This window comes from Saccoglossus kowalevskii, chromosome 14 (assembly GCF_978046115.1).
Source record: "Saccoglossus kowalevskii chromosome 14, keSacKowa6.1, whole genome shotgun sequence".
NCBI classification, from domain to species: Eukaryota; Metazoa; Hemichordata; class Enteropneusta; family Harrimaniidae; genus Saccoglossus; species Saccoglossus kowalevskii.
The window spans coordinates 13,013,149-13,032,870 of record NC_140654.1 but is presented as its reverse complement, the minus strand read 5'-3'; the positions used below and the strand labels follow the sequence as shown (position 1 = coordinate 13,032,870).

General features: G+C 34.6%; 1 protein-coding gene and 2 long non-coding RNA genes across 4 annotated transcripts in view; 2 read left to right on the top strand and 1 right to left on the bottom strand.

Annotated features, from left to right (window-relative positions):
* Positions 1 to 4,305: 4,305 nt before the first annotated feature.
* On the top strand, positions 4,306 to 6,174 carry LOC144348394 (uncharacterized). Its single transcript, XR_014931515.1, has 5 exons — positions 4,306 to 4,337; positions 5,090 to 5,119; positions 5,345 to 5,374; positions 5,478 to 5,510; positions 6,159 to 6,174. It is a non-coding gene; the product is annotated as an uncharacterized LOC144348394 (long non-coding RNA).
* A 3,853-nt stretch (positions 6,175 to 10,027) lies between these two features.
* Positions 10,028 to 10,700, top strand: LOC144348395 (uncharacterized). The gene is made up of 2 exons (XR_013419834.2): positions 10,028 to 10,085; positions 10,208 to 10,700. It is a non-coding gene; the product is annotated as an uncharacterized LOC144348395 (long non-coding RNA).
* A 5,420-nt stretch (positions 10,701 to 16,120) lies between these two features.
* Positions 16,121 to 19,722, bottom strand: part of LOC100375209 (uncharacterized) — a 40,235-nt gene continuing 36,633 nt past the window's right edge. For both annotated transcript variants that reach the window (XM_085507926.1, XM_085507927.1), the window contains 6 exons: positions 19,177 to 19,539; positions 18,889 to 19,057; positions 18,500 to 18,780; positions 18,152 to 18,294; positions 17,845 to 18,007; positions 16,121 to 17,494 (listed from right to left, as the gene is read on the bottom strand). In XM_085507926.1, the coding sequence (XP_085364052.1) occupies positions 17,487 to 17,494; positions 17,845 to 18,007; positions 18,152 to 18,294; positions 18,500 to 18,780; positions 18,889 to 19,057; positions 19,177 to 19,539 (1,127 nt within the window). In that variant the 3' untranslated portion in view covers positions 16,121 to 17,486. The remainder of the gene's footprint in view (positions 17,495 to 17,844; positions 18,008 to 18,151; positions 18,295 to 18,499; positions 18,781 to 18,888; positions 19,058 to 19,176; positions 19,540 to 19,722) is intronic.

Sequence of the window (19,722 nt, the reverse complement as noted above, 5' to 3'; positions counted from 1 at the left end):
ACTTACTGCTGACATACACACATATACTGAGACTGAACTTACTGCTGACATACACACATATACTGAGATTGAACTTACTGCTGACATACACACATATACTGAGATTGGACTTACTCCTAACATTCACACATATCGTGGGATTCAACGCACTGCTGCTGGCGTACTCACATATGTTGTAATTGATCTTACTGCTGACGTAAATATATTTGTTTTATATTGTAGAAATTACACAAAAAGTCGGAAGGAGGCAATAGAGATGTCTTGGGATGGCGAGAAACCTCAAAATGTAAGCATTTTGATTGAATAGCATAATTTGATTGGCATATAACCGTTTAGTTTGCGTGTGATCATAAATAATAGATTCACACATTTTTGTTTTCAGTGAGCAATATTTTCCCTGTTTACCAATGTGCGTATTGCCTTTGGTAGACACTGAAAGGGCATGACACAGAGCAGGAAATATTTTTGTTTGATGAGTGCAGCAAGAACATTGGTTAGTTGAGTCACTGTAGAGTGCGAGGATAAACATTTACGTCACGAATTGTTCTGACAATTTGCTGGCAATACATCTCATAGTTTGTATAGTGCCTTGAACGGCAATAATTACCTCTGTGTATACAGTGTATAATTCATCTTTTACCAATAACATGTTCTTTAAGTTTTTCTGAAAGTAATTGCATATTACATAGTAATGGTACTATCTGTGTTTAACGTATATACGAGCACATATGTTTAAGTGTCCAATATATATATATATCAAATAACAACGACGGAGATAATTTTATGGTGATTTTATTGTTGCACGTAGCAAATTTCGCGATATGTTTCTTGCGGATGTACCAACAAAATAATGTGCATGTGGATAGATCAGATATTTAGAGTTTAATCATTTTATTTGTCGTGTTTTTTTGTAGTCAAGACCAACCCCTCCACCAACACCAATGGTGAGTTATTTTTTGTATGTTACATTGAATGTGTTAGTTCAAATCGTTTAATCTTGGGTGCGCTTTTTTTCTATCGTTAACTCGTAAGTTTAATAATACCAAGGGTCACTAATATTCAAAATTTCCTGTCACGATGTTACACTAACTTTTAACGACTTCATAAAGTTGACAGCACGGGGTTTATTTTATTATTATTTGCATTATACTATCTTTATTATGTTTCCTTCTGTCCATTTCTTAAAAATATTTGTAATGACTTAATGTGCTTAGCGACAGTGTAGAAGTAGAGTGTAACACATTCGAAATGCATAGTTTCCACGTTGTAAAATCATATATCCATAGATGCTGATTTAATCATTTTGTGTGTTGTTTTTTTTGTAGCCACCGACCCCTCCACCAACACCAAAGGTGAGTCATTTTTTTGTTAGGCCAGACTTTTATTATCCCTTGTTTTGCGAACCCGCCGAATGAACAGAGCCGAAAATGAAATAAATATATAATTTTATTTCAGCGTAATTTCTTTCGCCCGCCGACTTGTAAGCGCAAAAAAATGCTTAAAAAATATTATTTTTATCTTCATTTTTTACCGCCCGCCGTATAACAAATCCAAGTTGCATTTTCGTGGGAGTATCCTGATCAAAGTACCGAAGTCTCGCTTAGATGAGAAACAAGGTTATACATGGAATAACATTTTATTTCATTTCTTCTCCGACCAATGATTTCACTTACAATTCTTTGAGAATCACACAAATCTAATGAAAAAAAAAAATAATTTTGTTTTTTTCCCACTCTCCTCAAAAAAATTGCCTTATAAAAACTCGCGAACCAAGGAATCAAGGAATAAAAAAAGTCTGGCCTTACACGAATGTGTTAGTTAAAATCGTTTAATCTTGGGTGCGCTTTTTTCTATCAGTTGTAATCCATTTGTAATGACTGACTGTGCTTAGCGACAGTGTAGAAGTAGTGTGTAGCATATTCGAAATAACTCAATTGTTTTATATAGCTGTTTATATTACAAATATGCAGTTGAAACATTCAGTGCGTAAATGTTTGTGTTTCGTTTTTTTCAGTCTCAGTCCACTCCTCCGCCAACACCAAAGGTGAGTTTCCGTTGATATGTAACCAACTTTCGCGCCGATTCAGAAACTTTCTGCGTCGTCTTAGCAGCTTGTTGAACAGACTTAGAAACTTCGGATGATATGTGAGCAGACTTCATGATGATTTACCAATAGTATAGTTTCCACGTTGTAAAATCAGATATCCATAGATGCTTATTTTTTATGTTTCTCATAATAAGTGTCAATCATGTTTTTTTTGTAGCCACCGCCCGCTCCTACACCAACGCCAGAGGTGAGTGATCTATTTGCTATTTTTAATGCGTGTTAGCATAACTAATTTTAGTTTTAATACTGGATTCGATTCAGTTTTTTATCCTTCATCCAGTAGTTGTTTAATACAGAGTTTCACTAATTTGTAATTGGTGGATTTTCCTGTCACAATGTTGCACTAACTTTGATTAATGACGTGATAAGTTTTACAGCATGGCGTTTATTTTCAAACATAGACAACCAGATCAAAATGTTTACGAGTAGGTAGGACGCGATTTGTGGAGATTAGTAAGTGATGTTTAGCTGAGGTCAGCTTTAAATTTATTTTAACGAATTTTCTATTTTATTAGTGCGTAAAATGTTTACAATTGTGTTTCTTTATTTTCAGCCTCCACCCAGTCCTCCGTCATTACCAACGGTGAGTTTCCGTTGATACATAGCGAAAAATCGTCGATATAATATGTAACCAACTTCCGCGCTGATTCAGAAACTTTCTGCGCCGTGTTAGCAGCTTGCAGTCAGACTTAGTAACTTCGGTTGATATGCGAGCAAACTTCATGATGACTTACCAACAATAAGTTTCCACGTTGTAAAATCAGATATCCTTAGGTGCTGATTTATTATGTTTCTCATAATAAGTGTCTAATCATGTGTGTTTTTTCTTGTAGCCACAACCCGCTCCTACACCAACGCCAGAGGTGAGTGACTTATTTTTATTTTTTATGCGTGCCACCATAAGTAATTTTGGTTTTAATATTTGGTTCGATTCAGTTTTTTATCCTTCAGTCACTAGTTGTTTAATACAGAGGTTCACTAGTTTGTAATTGGTGGATTTTCCTGTCACAATGTTGCACTAACTTTGATTAATGACGTGATAAGTTTTACAGCATGGGGTTTATTTTCAAACGAAGACAACCAGATCAAACTGTTTAGAAAAGAGGTTATTGGTGGAGATTATTATGTGATGTTTAACTGAGTTCAGTTTTAAATTTATTATATATTTTCTTCTTTTATTTTAAAGAAGTTTCTATTATATTATTGCGTAAAAATTTTAAAAATTGTGTTTCTTATTTTCCAGCCTCCAACCAGTCCTCCGCCATCACCAAAGGTGAGTTTCCGTTGATACATCGAAAAATCGTCGATATGTAACCAACTTCCGCGCAGATTCAGAGACTTTCTGTGCCGTTTTAGCAGCTTGTAGCACAGGCTTGGTAACTTCGTTTGATATGCGAGGAAACTTCATGATGACTCACCAACAGTATAGCTTCCACGTTGTAAAATCAGATATCCTTAGGTGCTGATTTATTATGTTTCTCATAATAAGTGTTTAATCATGTTTTTTTTTGTAGCCACAACCCGCTCCTACATCAACGCCAGAGGTGAGTGACTTATTTTTTTTTTTTATGCGTGCCACCATAAGTAAGTTTGGTTTTAATATTTGGTTCGATTCAGTTTTTTATCCTTCAGTCACTAGTTGTTTAATACAGAGGTTCACTAGTTTGTAATTAGTGGATTTTTCTGTCACAATGTTGCACTAACTTTGATTAATGACGTGATAAGTTTTACAGCATGGGGTTTATTTTCAAACGAAGACAACCAGATCAAACTGTTTAGAAAAGAGGTTATTGGTGGAGATTATTATGTGATGTTTAACTGAGTTCAGTTTTAAATTTATTATATATTTTCTTCTTTTATTTTAAAGAAGTTTCTATTATATTATTGCGTAAAAATTTTAAAAATTGTGTTTCTTATTTTCCAGCCTCCAACCAGTCCTCCGCCATCACCAAAGGTGAGTTTCCGTTGATACATCGAAAAATCGTCGATATGTAACCAACTTCCGCGCAGATTCAGAGACTTTCTGTGCCGTTTCAGCAGCTTGTAGCACAGACTTGGTAACTTCGGTTGATATGCGAGCAAACTTCATGGTGACTTACCAACAGTATAGTTTCCACGTTGTAAAATCAGATATCCATAGATGCTGATTTATTATGTTTCTCATAATAAGTGTCTAATCATGTGTGTTTTTTTCTTGTAGCCACAACCCGCTCCTACATCAACGCCAGAGGTGAGTGACTTATTTTTATTTTTTATGCGTGCCACCATAAGTAATTTTGGTTTTAATATTTGGTTCGATTCAGTTTTTTATCCTTCAGTCACTAGTTGTTTAATACAGAGGTTCACTAGTTTGTAATTAGTGGATTTTCCTGTCACAATGTTGCACTAACTTTGATTAATGGCGGGATAAATTTTACAGCATGGAGTTTTCAAACATAGACAACTAGATCAAAATGTTTAGAAATGAAGTTATTGGTGGAGATTATTATGTGATGTTTAACTGAGTTCAGTTTTAAATTTATTATATATTTTCTTCTTTTATTTTAAAGAAGTTTCTATTAATATACTGTGCGTAAAATGTTTAAAATTTCCTATAGCTATTCAATACTAATATGTAATTGGCGAATTTTGGCTTGATAAATTTTACAACTTGGGGTTTATTTTCATCCATAGACAATCAGACCCCCTTTTTTTAGATATAACGATATTGCTGGGGATTTGTATTGTATGTAAAACAGACTTTCAGTAATAAATTTCCATAGAGTGGACATATGACATATCTGTAAGTCAAATTCTTGTTTTTAGTTCTGCGCTCATGTTACAAAAAATAATGACACTTTAATGTATTACAGAATAAAAACACAGTGTGTTCTATATTACACTATTCAAGTATGTAACATTCAACACACATTTATTTCTATATTTATTATGTCAGATTAAAAAACCATTGAGTGTATAACAATGCGTGTTTTCACTTTTCAGCGTCCACCAACTCCTCCAGCAATAGCGACGGTAAGTAACATATTGGTTAATTTGTTTAATTATCTTAAATATTGGAAGTATTAAGTTATTATTATGTTTCTCTATTTAGGTGTCAATTACTTGTACTTAATATACTCTTCATGTTACTAAAAATAATGAAAATGCATTACACAATCAGAACACATTGTGATCTATGTTTATGAGGTCAGATTTAGAACCAACGTGTGTGTTTTTTTTTTTTTTTTTACTTTTCAGCCTTCAACAACTCCTCCACCAACACCGACGGTAAGTCACTGATTGGGAGCAATGTGATTTGTTATGATATTGAAACATCATTGGATTGAACACAGTTTTGAAATTATTAATTGAAAGTGTGTTATCTTTTTAGCCACCGCCAACACCACGACCACCTATACGTAAGGTAAGTCAACTGTTATTTGTTTATAATTGTTGTGGATAAATCATCAAAAATGGAACGTATTGCACGCTCAATGCAAATAAATCAAGTACACTTGTTAGTTTTGTTAATTAGTTTTCATTCGTATTTAAACGTTGTATAAATGGCAAGGGGTCAATATCTAATACGATACGTCACTCGAGTGACGTCAAAGAATGATAGGTACACGTGGTTATGAATGTGTTACATATAATTATTATACATCTGTCACCATAACGCCATAAGTTACAGCGTGCCGTAATTTTGCTGTATTTTACGGGGTATTTTCATCCTACCATATTAGGAAATGCGAATTCCAAATATAAAATGATTACATGGCTGCCACCAAAGTTTGACCGGACTCTACACAAAGAAGTTCGCTGTTTCTGTGTTAAACATTTTGAATTTCGGCATTCTCATGGTGTATCCTTGAAAGGAAAAGATGTATAATAATAAGGTTATTCCGAGAATACCTCAAAGTGTGCACTCAGACAGTACGCCGCACATCGACTTTCGCTATGCGTCGGTCGATACTTCAGCTGTTTTCGTGCATACTTTGAGGTATTTTCGTAATTAGCTTATATTATTATTACGGCTGTTCAACTAAAAAAATGAATTATGTTTTACCCACAGGCTCGTCAAGTAGAAGGTTAGTTCGTTATTATTGTGTGTACCATCATCGAGGTGTGATTTAATCATGCCAAAGAACACACGTCATTACGTTGTGAGGACCACGTGGATCACTGATATATTCATTTAGTTTAATTTATACGTTTTATGGCCATATTAAACTGCTATAATAAATTATTCACAACATTATATGACAATCCTATACTGTGAGATCAGGCGTTGTGCGTGAAATCGAACGTAAAACAGAACAAATAAAGGTGGTAGCATCGTAACGTCAACATATCTCGCGGGATATTTAAGGAGGATTTCCGCATTTAATATTATTTAATATTAGTATACGTCTGTCACCGTAACGCCATACGTTACAGCGTGTCGTAATTTTGCGCTATCTTACGGGGTATTTTCATCCTACCATATTAGGAAATATGGGAATTCTAAATATGAATCGATTACGCGCGTAAGCGTCCTCTAATTATATAAAAAAAAACATGGCTGCCACCAGGGTTTGACCTGACTCAAAGACTCGGAAGTTCGCTAAATCTGTTCTAAACTTTTTGGATTTCTGCATTCCCATGATGTATCTATGGGAGGAAAAGATGTATAATAATAATAAGGTGATTACGAGGATACCGAAAAGTATGCACCCAGACAATACGCCGTCGCATCGACCTTCCCTGCGGGTCGGTAGATACTCCCGCTGTATGATACTGTTTTCGTGCATACTTTTCGGTATCCTCGTAATAACCTCATATTATTTTGTACACATTTGATCTGCCACGTAATACGTGTGATCTCTCAGTGAACAGAACAAAATCACCTATTGCCGTAATATTACGACATCCAAAATTCTTCATTCCATGCTTCTGCTATTTGATGTTGCTATAGAAACTCATTCATTCACGTCATTATTTTGTCATGATATGCGATTAGATTTCGGTAGTCGTTATTTAACCCCTTTCTTGTGATCTGATTTTTCATGGCATATATTTCAACCTATCTACGGTAGATATCAGCAATGACAACTTCAGTGGTCAAATGACAGTCTTCGCAGTGTTTTATCCGGAAAACGCAAAAAAAAAAACGCTTGGAATTCTTTTTCTTGCTAGATTTTTTAGCCAAAATTAGCAAGCATGTTAGGGGTCAAAGGTCAAGATCACAATATATGTGTTTCGTATTTAACTCTACGAGGGTATGGCAATGAATTTCACACTTGGCTAGATGTTTCCTGCACGTTTGTCCACGTGAAAATACCGGGACAATTGTCGATGTCATATTTTATGTATTTGCCTGATATGACTACTGTGGGTTCCGAGAAAAAATATGTATGTCCACAATGTATACATTGACTTACAATGTGATCTTATGTGATCCTTATATATATAAATTAGGTCCATGGTAACATAATATAATATTATAAGGCATTAACTGTGAGTGAAAAATGTCAGCACAGATCCGCATTTCCTTTGAGTGCTCTATAGTTTCATCGTATATTTAATTTCTGCTCGGTTTCTATCCTACACATAGAGAATGTAATGATGCAATGATATCTCTTAAATAAAGTAGTTTTGGGGTTACAAAACATGAATAGAACTTCCCATGATGTTTTTAAAACCACCATACTTGTGATGTAAATGACCAATTTAGTTTTATATATATATAATATTTTATTTCATGTCCACATGTTTTGGAGAAAATTTTGTTTCTATCACTATAAAATATATGACAGTTAACATAATGCTATATAAATTAATTCGTGTAATATTTAAGTCAACTTATTTATATGACCGAATTGCACCATTACATTCTATGATCATATTATACTGCTATGTTTTATTTATACACGATATGTAATTTGCATCCTTAAAGCGAGAGGGTCGTCATCTGCGCACGCGCGGGAATTGAGTCCCAAGCGATGATAACAGCACACGCTAAGAACCCAAAGGCTCATGGGTAGACGCTTGTTTGTAAACAATGACACGCTATGGCACATGACGCATGTGCAGGTGACGACTCTCCCGCTTTAAATTTCATGACCATCTTTGACCAGACTGATGCCATGATTTGGACATGGTTATGTATGGTTAATAGTGGCATGACCTTAGCCACATTTGCCTGAATCACACCAATAAAAAAACTATGTACTAACAAGTATTATCATTTTTATCTCGTTTAGCTACTCCCACGTAAGTATACTAATTAATTGCTCAGTTATTTTGGTTTGGGATTGTATGGAAAATGGTTTGTCCAATAAGTAGGCTTGAAAATCGTCATTTCCTGGCTTAGATATTCCTATCTTCACATCAAAAAAATGTGCAAGCATTTTAATATTTTACCGAAATATATAAATGTGTGTTCACCATCTACTGTTTTATACCAACTAGATACGTTCCTCCATATCATAATTACCCGACTCCCAGGAATACAGTGTTAGGACATGTACCACCTGAAATCGCATATAATTTGAATATGTAAGTACACCAATTTTACAATTGTTTTGAAATTTAATCGTTGTGTCTAAATTAGTAGACTAAGGATAATTGAATAGTATTGTTGTATTTGGTCGGATTTTCGGATTTGGGGTATTTATTTTTCATGAATACTTTCATGAATCAGTCGACTTTATATTTTGCGTGTAGAGTGTGGCTCAAGTTTTTTTTACAAGTTTAATGTCGAATAGCTCAATGTAACGCCTTGGAACCACTTCTTGTAGTAGTAACCACTGCGCAAAAACTAAATAAAACGAGTGCCACAAGTTGGCTTTGATTTTATTTTTGAAATTTCTAACGCCTTTCTGCCCATAAACGAATGTACACATGATGTAACCTATAAGGTATGTAGTTGAAATGTGGAATGTCAATTTCATTGGTGGTGACAAACATCAGTAAATTTGAGGGGGGGGGGTATGTTGCAAGATTATTCCATGCAAATTTTAATGTATTCAATTCTCAAATGTAACTCTTCAATTAAAGATGTAGTAGCAGAGTTTGTGGATTAATGACTAAAAAGACTCCTTAAAAGCGTACTTATGTCAACACTTTAGCAATCTAATAATTGTTTTATAGTTTTCGATAAATCAAATAATCAAATTTCCTTCACGTAATTGACGAAGATTGCATTTGTATATTTTACATGGTTGTTTCATGTAAACACACACTCACTGCCCTGTTTTCTAAAATGTCAAAACTATACATAATTTACTAGTATTGTTCACGAGAAATGTACTTTCACTCATATAGTGTTTAAATGTATTTATTTTATTTCAGCCAAAATGATTATCAAGCGATGGAACAGTCATTACGGTGTGTTCACTTTAACTAACTCTAAGACGCAAATATGTAGTGAAAGTTACCTAGCATGATTAGTCCCCAGTACGTGAATACGTGCGCCCGCAGCTGTATTTCAGACATGAACGGGATGATCACATTCAGACTTCTCATATACATCGTACATTACTGGACACATATGCACTTTAATATAATGGCTGAATGGCGGCAATTTGTGTGCTAACAATTCATCACAATCAAAGATTTCTGCCTTTCTGAACCTAGATCGGGGTAAAAATGTGGGACAATGGCTGAGATGCTGTATCAACGAATTTTAGAGCAATGTCTCTGACTTGCCATGACTGATTGCTATGAAACTGTTCAACTATGACTCGTTACACAACCAAGTCTTAATATAAGTTATGTTTACAAAATGGCTGACTGATTGTGCTTTACTTGACAATTCAACCAAAGAGTACTCCCCCATGTTATGCCATGACAGGACTCACTTTTACTTTTTAAAATGATAAAAAAGTGGTTGATTAAATATTAACCAGCATCAACTGAATTCTTTACAGACAAGCGAGTAAAAGAAAAGGACCCTTTAAATTTCCTTGGCGACCACAATGGTTGGATAAATAGGATGATGTTTGTACGTACCCAATAAGTAAGTGGAACGGGTTTGTGTATCATATTAGGTTGTACATGATATGCATAACACTTTCGATTTAAGTTATTATTCAATTAGTATTTAAATGATTTATGCTGATGATTTGTTTTATTTTGCAGGGTTCACTCAACTCAGCAGAAGTTTATTTTACGCAACATACAATTAAACCTTTCAAATTAATGTCGGTCACTAACACTGCTGGTTTTCGGCATACCATTATATTAATTAAAATGTTTTCTAGTTCTTTTCTTATCATCAGAAGATGATTGTAGTGATTTGATTTGAAAACCTAATTGCTTTTTGATGAATATGTTTATATTTGTTTTGATAAAAGGTGATATTTTCGAATATGTCTTGAAAACCGCGGGGCTCTTTTTTTTGATAATGAACACGTGGACCAATCTTAAATTTGTTTATTATGTGAAGAATTCATTAATTCGGTAATTGAACGTGCTTTGCTAACAGCGGAGCTATCTTAGTCGAGTGGCTGCTTGTTTTGAATATTTGCATGTTTTCAGTTTATTAATCAGGTTGTGCCTTTATATACTCTTTTCTTAAAATTGCTAATCATTACACACGTTTAAGGAATAACAAATAATGTGATAAGATCAATGTGCTCGGTTTATTTAATTGTTCTCTCACTGCATAACATATATATATATATATATATATATATATATATATATATATATATATATATATATATATATATATATATATATATATATATATATATATATATATATGGCTTTTGTAGTTTCTTATATCTGTAATTATATCATTAACTTGATTCCACGCATAAAATCAGTATATATTGTGTAGAAAGTGAAAATAAATTAAATCATTTTAAACTGAATTTGCTGACTTTACCATGATGCATGATTTATCCATGATGTACTGCATTAATGTGTACCTGATTCACTCATGATGTACTGCATTAATGTATACCTGATTCACTCATGATGTACTGCATTAATGTGTACCTGATTCATCCATGATGTACTGCATTAATGTATACCCGATTCATCCATGATGCACTGCATTAATGTATACCTGATTCACTCATGATGTACTGCATTGATGTGTACCTGATTCATCCATGATGTACTGCATTAATGTATACCCGATTCATCCATGATGCACTGCATTAATGTATACCTGATTCACTCATGATGTACTGCATTAATGTATACCTGATTCATCCATTATGTACTGCATTAATGTATACCTGATTCATCCATGATGTACTGCATTAATGTATACCTGATTCATCCATAATGCACTGCATTAATGTGTACCTGATTCACTCATGGTGTACTGCATTTATGTATACCTGATACACACATGATGTACTGCATTAATGTGTACCTGATTCATCCATGATGCACTGCATTAATGTGTAACTGATTTACTCATGATGTACTGCATTAATGTATACCTGATTCATTCATGATGTACTGCATTAATGTGTACCTGATTCACTTATGATGTACTGCAATAATGTATACCTGATACACACATGATGTACTGCATTAATGTGTACCTGATTCATCCATGATGTACTGCATTAATGTGTACCTGATTCATCGTTGTTGTACTGCATTAATGTATACCTGATACACACATGATGTACTGCATTAATGTGTACCTGATTCATCCATGATGCACTGCATTAATGTATACCTGATTCATCCATGATGTACTGCATTAATGTATACCTGATTCATCCATGATGCACTGCATTAATGTATACCTGATTCATCCATGATGCACTGCATTAATGTATACCTGATTCATCCATGATGTACTGCATTAATGTATACCTGATTCATCCATGATGTACTGCATTAATGTGTACCTGATTCATCCATGATGTATTGCATTAAGGTATACCTGATTCATCCATGATGTACTGCATTAATGTATACCTGATTCATCCATGATGCACTGCATTAATGTATACCCGATTCATCCATGATGCACTGCATTAATGTGTACCTGATTCATCCATGATGCACTGCATTAATGTGTACCTGATTCATCCATGATGCACTGCATTAATGTGTACCTGATTCATTCATGATGCGCTGCATTAATGTATACCTGATTCACTCATGATGCACTGCATTAATGTATACCTGATTCATTCATGATGCACTGCATTAATGTATACCTGATTCATCCATGATGCACTGCATTAATGTATACCCGATTCATCCATGATGCACTGCATTAATGTGTACCTGATTCATCCATGATGCACTGCATTAATGTATACCTGATTCATCCATGATGCACTGTATTAATGTATATCTGATTCATTCATGATGCGCTGCATTAATGTGTACCTGATTCACTCATGATGCACTGCATTAATGTATACCTGATTCATCCATGATGCACTGCATTAATGTATACCTGATTCATTCATGATGCGCTGCATTAATGTATACCTGATTCATCCATGATGCACTGCATTAATGTATACCTGATTCATTCATGATGCGCTGCATTAATGTGTACTTGATTCACTCATGATGCACTGCATTAATGTATACCTGATTCATCCATGAAGCACTGCATTAATGTATACCTGATTCATCCATGATGCACTGCATTAATGTATACCCGATTCATCCATGATGCACTGCATTAATGTATGATGCACTGCATTAATGTATACCCGATTCACTCATGATGCACTGCATTAATGTATACCCGATTCATCCATGATGCACTGCATTAATGTGTACCTGATTCATCCATGATGCACTGCATTAATGTATACCTGATTCACTCATGATGCACTGCATTAATGTATACCTGATTCATTCATGATGCACTGCATTAATGTATACCTGATTCACTCATGATGCACTGCATTAATGTATACCCGATTCATCCATGATGCACTGCATTAATGTATACCCGATTCACTCATGATGCACTGCATTAATGTATACCTGATTCATCCATGATGCACTGCATTAATGTATACCTGATTCACTCATGGTGCACTGCATTAATGTGTACCTGATTCATCCATGATGTACTGCATTAATGTGTACCTGATTCATCCATGATGCACTGCATTAATGTATACCTGATTCATCCATGATGCACTGCATTAATGTATACCTGATTCACTCATGGTGCACTGCATTAATGTGTACCTGATTCATCCATGATGCATTGCATTAAAGTGTACCTGATTCATCCATGATGTACTGCATTAATGTATACCTGATTCATCCATGATGTACTGCATTAATGTATACCTGATTCATCCATGATGCACTGCATTAATGTATACCCGATTCATCCATGATGCACTGCATTAATGTGTACCTGATTCATCCATGATGCACTGCATTAATGTATACCCGATTCATCCATGATGTACTGCATTAATGTATACCTGATTCACTCATGATGTACTGCATTAATGTATACCTGATTCATCCATGTTGTACTGCATTAATGTATACCCGATTCATCCATGATGTACTGCATTAATATATACCTGATTCACTCATGATGTACTGCATTAATGTATACCTGATTCATCCATGTTGTACTGCATTAATGTGTACCTGATTCATCCATGATGCACTGCATTAATGTATACCCAATTCATCCATGATGTACTGCATTAATGTATACCTGATTCACTCATGATGTACTGCATTAATGTATACCTGATTCATCCATGTTGTACTGCATTAATGTATACCCGATTCATTCATGATGCACTACATTAATGTATACCTGATTCATTCATGTTGTACTATATAATGTGTGTCTGATTCATTCATGATGCACTGCATTAATGTATACCTGATTCATCCATGATGCACTGCATTAATGTATACCTGATTCATTCATGATGCACTGCATTAATGTATACCCGATTTATCCATGATGCACTGCATTAATGTATACCTGATTCATTCATGATGCGCTGCATTAATGTGTACTTGATTCATCCATGTTGTACTGCATTAATGTATACCCGATTCATTCATGATGCACTACATTAATGTATACCTGATTCATTCATGTTGTACTATATAATGTGTGTCTGATTCATTCATGATGCACTGCATTAATGTATACCTGATTCATCCATGATGCACTGCATTAATGTATACCTGATTCATTCATGATGCACTGCATTAATGTATACCCGATTCACTCATGATGTACTGCATTAATGTATACCTGATTCACTCATTATGTACTACATTAATGTATACCCGATTCATCCATGATGCACTGCATTAATGTGTACCTGATTCATTCATGATGCACTGCATTAATGTATACCTGATTCACTCATTATGTACTACATTAATGTATACCCGATTCATCCATGATGCACTGCATTAATGTGTACCTGATTCACTAATTATGTACTACATTAATGTGTACCTGATTCATTCATGATGCACTGCATTAATGTATACCTGATTCACTCATTATGTACTACATTAATGTATACCCGATTCATCCATGATGTACTGCATTAATGTGTACCTGATTCACTCATTATGTACTACATTAATGTATACCTGATTCATTCATGATGTACTGCATTAATGTATACCTGATTCATTCATGTTGTACTATATAATGTGTGTCTGATTCATTCATTTTGCATTGTATTAAATGTAAACCTGATTCATTCATGTTGTACTATATAATGTGTGTCTAATTCATTCATGTTGCATTGTATTAAATGTAAACCTGATTCATTCATGTTGTACTATATAATGTGTGTCTAATTCATTCATGTTGCATTGTATTAAATGTAAACCTGATTCATTCATGTTGTACTATATAATGTGTGTCTAATTCATTCATGTTGCATTGTATTAAATGTAAACCTGATTCATTCATGTTGTACTATATAATATGTGTCTAATTCATTCATGTTGCATTGTATTAATGTATACCTGATTCATCCATGATGCACTGCATTAATATGTGTCTAATTCATTCATGTTGCATTGTATTAAATGTAAACCTGATTCATTCATGTTGTGGCCGAACAAGTAACAGGCAATTTATCGAAATCACACTTTTACGTTGTTGTTATACGGTAGATGACTTTACATTGAACGTTCCACTATATAATAAACGCATGATCTAACTAAGGTAATTTGGGAAACACCCCGGGACAATCCCCGATAAAACACTAGTGTGAGTATGTTATGTATCACAGTAAGTTCTTTGGAATAACAAATTTCACTGCTCAGAATATGCAGTAATGACAGTGTACCTACTTATACCTTATAGACCTATATCGTTGTGGGTTTGAATAGTTTGGCAAAAATACAAAACGCCACTAATATGCTGATTTTGACATCATGGAAGGAGTTTAGGAATGCCTTTTTTATATCGTTCATTCTGTAATCCATTCAAATTCACCGCAAAGAAGGCAATGTTCGTTAGCCTGGCTTGTTACTACATCGTGTGTCTGGTAAAAGAAAAAAGGCCCCTAAACGAAACCACTGCATTTCATTTCAATACAATGTAGCTATAGTAACTATTTACTTTTCAGAGCACTGTCCATATTTAGTCTAATTTGATGAGTGTAGTTAGAAGGAATAGGAATCGTTGAATCAGAGTAAGAAACACAATGTTAGAACGATGGAATAAGGAGAAGGAAAATTAAACATGTCAATGAAGTCACTATACCTGCCAATATATACAAAATATTTTGGTATCCAAGCCTAGTTATTCAAATTACCTAATTCACATACCTCGTGTATACCTCGTCAGGTTCATCTATTCATCTATTCGGGAATGTCGTCATCTAGATGTATATATCTTTACGGATGTGTTCATGCATTGCTTCTGAAATATGTCCATGGAGATCCAATAATATGTTCAGGAACGCGTCTATACAATTCCATACACCTTTGCTCAAATGATTTGGCAATGTCGTGTGCTGTATTGACGTTTCGTAAATAATAATAAACAAAGTGTTTTAGTGCAGTGGGCGTTGATGTATACACTACATTACAAACTTTATGTACGTAATATAATATGTGTATGTTTTTATTAATCATCATAATGTACGAATTATAGAAAGATTGCAGTAGAATGAATGGCGACCGTACAAGTGAAGTTTTCAATCAAATATGTAACAAAAACAATGGTACATTCTTGCCTCTATACGAGTTCATACAATTCAAACAAACAAATAATGCTTAACTTGGACAATTATTATGAAACACAGCAATTACAGACACATTATAATTATAAATCTAATCTAATGGCTTTTAAAATCCAAGAAACGGAATATTGCTTTTCGATTACCGATCAGATCATAATTAATAATACAAGACTCAACAGCAACTAAAACTTCAAATTTCAGATTCTAAAAAACAAATCTGAATAATGTATATATTGAATAGTAAAAATGTCAATTATAATTTCTCCATCAATTTCTGCAAAAATCAAAATTTTGCAATTGTGCTGCTTTGCCACTTATCTATGTATGTGGTATATGCACAGCTAACTTGTGATATGTATGTTGTCTATAATGCGTGATATATTTATTAGAAACACCACAGAAAGTGTGAATTTACATGTACTAACCACCTATTTTGTTTTGAGTAAACTCTACGAGGGCGCAAGCCCGAGTACAATTTACAGCAAGACTATGGCAAAAACTTTGTGTTTATTCCTGTTAACCCACTTTTTCATTTAGAAGGTCCATTTCAATGTCAAGTGGTATTCTATAAATTATTCAGGAGCAAATGACAAAGCGTACACTATTTGTTATGTATCTATGTAAATTATTACACTTTCAGCACTGAAAATTAAGCCCATTACTGAATCATTCAATTTTATCGTTTGTTTAATAGTATAATTGAGACACACTCACTCGAAAGAGTGGGTTATTGAATATAACATATTTTGGTGCGAGTATTTCAAATTGCGCAGACTCTGACCAAAACTGTGGCGGTATATCCAATAACGCACACTTTACTTGTTTCCATTTGATAAACCAACGGACATCCAATGACCAAAGTGGTATAACTACAACTACTGTGTGATACATGTGTATCCACAGCTACCTTGTGATATAAATTATACTACGGTTACCTCATGCGATATCTGTGTATATACATTTATAATACAAATTATTCTGCAGTTACCATGATACATCATATAAGCGTTGTTAGTATAAATAACCTGAGTATATTTGGCCCATCAAAACCTGGCAGTATATTCCATGATTTTGGGATCAGTTTATGTTGTTGTTTGATGTACTAACTGTACTAACTAACAACGTAAACTAGTATCTTAAAATACTCTGAATGTATTGAATATTAAGCTCAACTCAATAAAACAGTCGTGGTCAGCGTTTCCTTAAATTCTTTTTTTTCAAGGCTCTGTGGAGGAAAAACACACAAATATTAATGCGTCTTGAAAACAGGTAATAAGACGAGTATCCAATCTTTTTAAACACAGACGTCTTGTGAACTACTGTTCTTTCATCGCAAACACGGGTACATGCAATACACGATTTGTTTTAAAATGGTAGTGACTTAGTGAGAATTACTTTGAAACGATACAATAAATAAACTGGGAAAGTACGAATTGAATTGTCGAGGTCGAAAAAGCATACCCTGGATAATGTCGATGCAATTCTACTGGTCAGCCATGTCACAACAATTATTTGTTACATATATATTATTGTATAATTGTTGTAATTTGTAATTTTCTGAAAATAAACTCTTACCTGAAGCCATTATCTCGTTCATCCATGCAATTCCCTCCGTAACACGGGAATATACGCCAGGGTAATATGAGCTAGCACAGCCACCGCGTCCCCAACTGGTCAATCCAGCGAGATACCAGCGCCCGTCAGTTTTCTGGCTCACCAATGGGCCTCCACTGTCTCCCTGAAAAAAAAAACACAGCGCATTAACTTCATATACGTCAGGTAAATTAACGTACATATGATATTTATGTTTTGCCAATGAGTATTTGTTCAAAAGTGTTAATAACCGAGACATTCCGAAAACAGTAAAATTGTAACCACTTACGTAACAAGTATCAATACCACCGGTATCCAGATAAGCTGCACATATCATCGATGACGAGATATCGCCACCATATCTATCATTGCATGTACCTTGGTTCACAATAGGTACTACAGCTTCTTGTAGGACATCGGGTGTTCCATAAGCTGTATAGAGATATGTGCGATTAACTTTCGATACATGTGCACATTGTTCAAAGTAGCAAGATATATATGACATTAACACAATATATATGACAACTCTCAAATTATTTTTCATTTAGTTTACAGACACCAATCGTTAAATTATTTAATCGTTAAACAATTTACAATATACCCCTTATAAAAACATACAAACATATGGTGTACTTACATGTTTCAGACAATTGTCCCCATCCAGTTATAACACACACATCGCCATCAGCAAAAAAAGCATCATTGCCATCTGGGGGAAGGCATATAGGTCGGATGTAATCGGTAAATATTATCGGCGTTTCAACGTACAACATGGCAAAGTCATACTGGTTGAAAGTTGTAGAGTAGCTTGGGTGGATGTACATGGCGCTCACTGGCGTTCGGTACTCATGCACGGAACCAGCAGATAATGACGTAACACCCATACGTAGCTCTAAGCTGCTTACACTTGATGAATAACTGAAACAAATAAACTTGGAATTAATTAAGGTTTCCAATACCTGTCTCTTTGACGATTATCGAGAGTCAGTTTAAACTTGAGATATTGAATAGCAAAAAAAAACTTACACACAATGTGCTGCTGTAACTATCCAGTTAGAATCAATGAGAACAGCGCCACAATTATGGGCAGAGTGCTCATGTATGGAGACTTGCCATGGATGTGTACCTAACGATGCTGCTGATCCTCCTACAATTCTATTCGATTCTGCCGGTGCTGACCCACACAAGTCATTGACTATAAAACCAATTAATGTGAATGGGTTATCGTACGGTTATTGAAGATAGTTACTACTATATTAATATCAAACAATTCCAGCCATTGAAAGAGTTTACTGATTAATATCTAAGTCTCACCTGTTGGTATACCAATACACACAGAACTATCATTGGTGTGTGGCAATAAGTCACAGTCAATTGGCCAAGCAATTCCACCAGTATTGAACTTAGTTTCGCATGACGTTTTAACCTGGTCACAGAAGTGCATGCACGGTGGTCGATACAGGCCTTCCTCGCTGCACTCTGGTGCAAACAATGCACACATAAATAAATCCATGTGTTCGTGACAGGGCGTTCCAGCTCTGTTGTAGCGCATGTTATCCAAAAAGTTAACAAGTGCTTGGATATTACCAGAACGATCACTACCACTCGTGTACTTCGATAGTCTCGCCATACTGAGGGGCATGTCCCTACATGTTTCAACGGTGATATCCCTACAATCTGTAAAACATTAAGTAAGTATGTTTTGTGTCACAATTTATTAAAGTTCATAGCAAAATAGAACAGTGAAGAAAATTGTGTATCATCTTAAAGTATTATGTTGACATCAAAAAAGCATCAAAAAGCTGGAAATAAACGTTATTGTACCTAATTTACATATACAGACGAGTCCAAATCAGACAA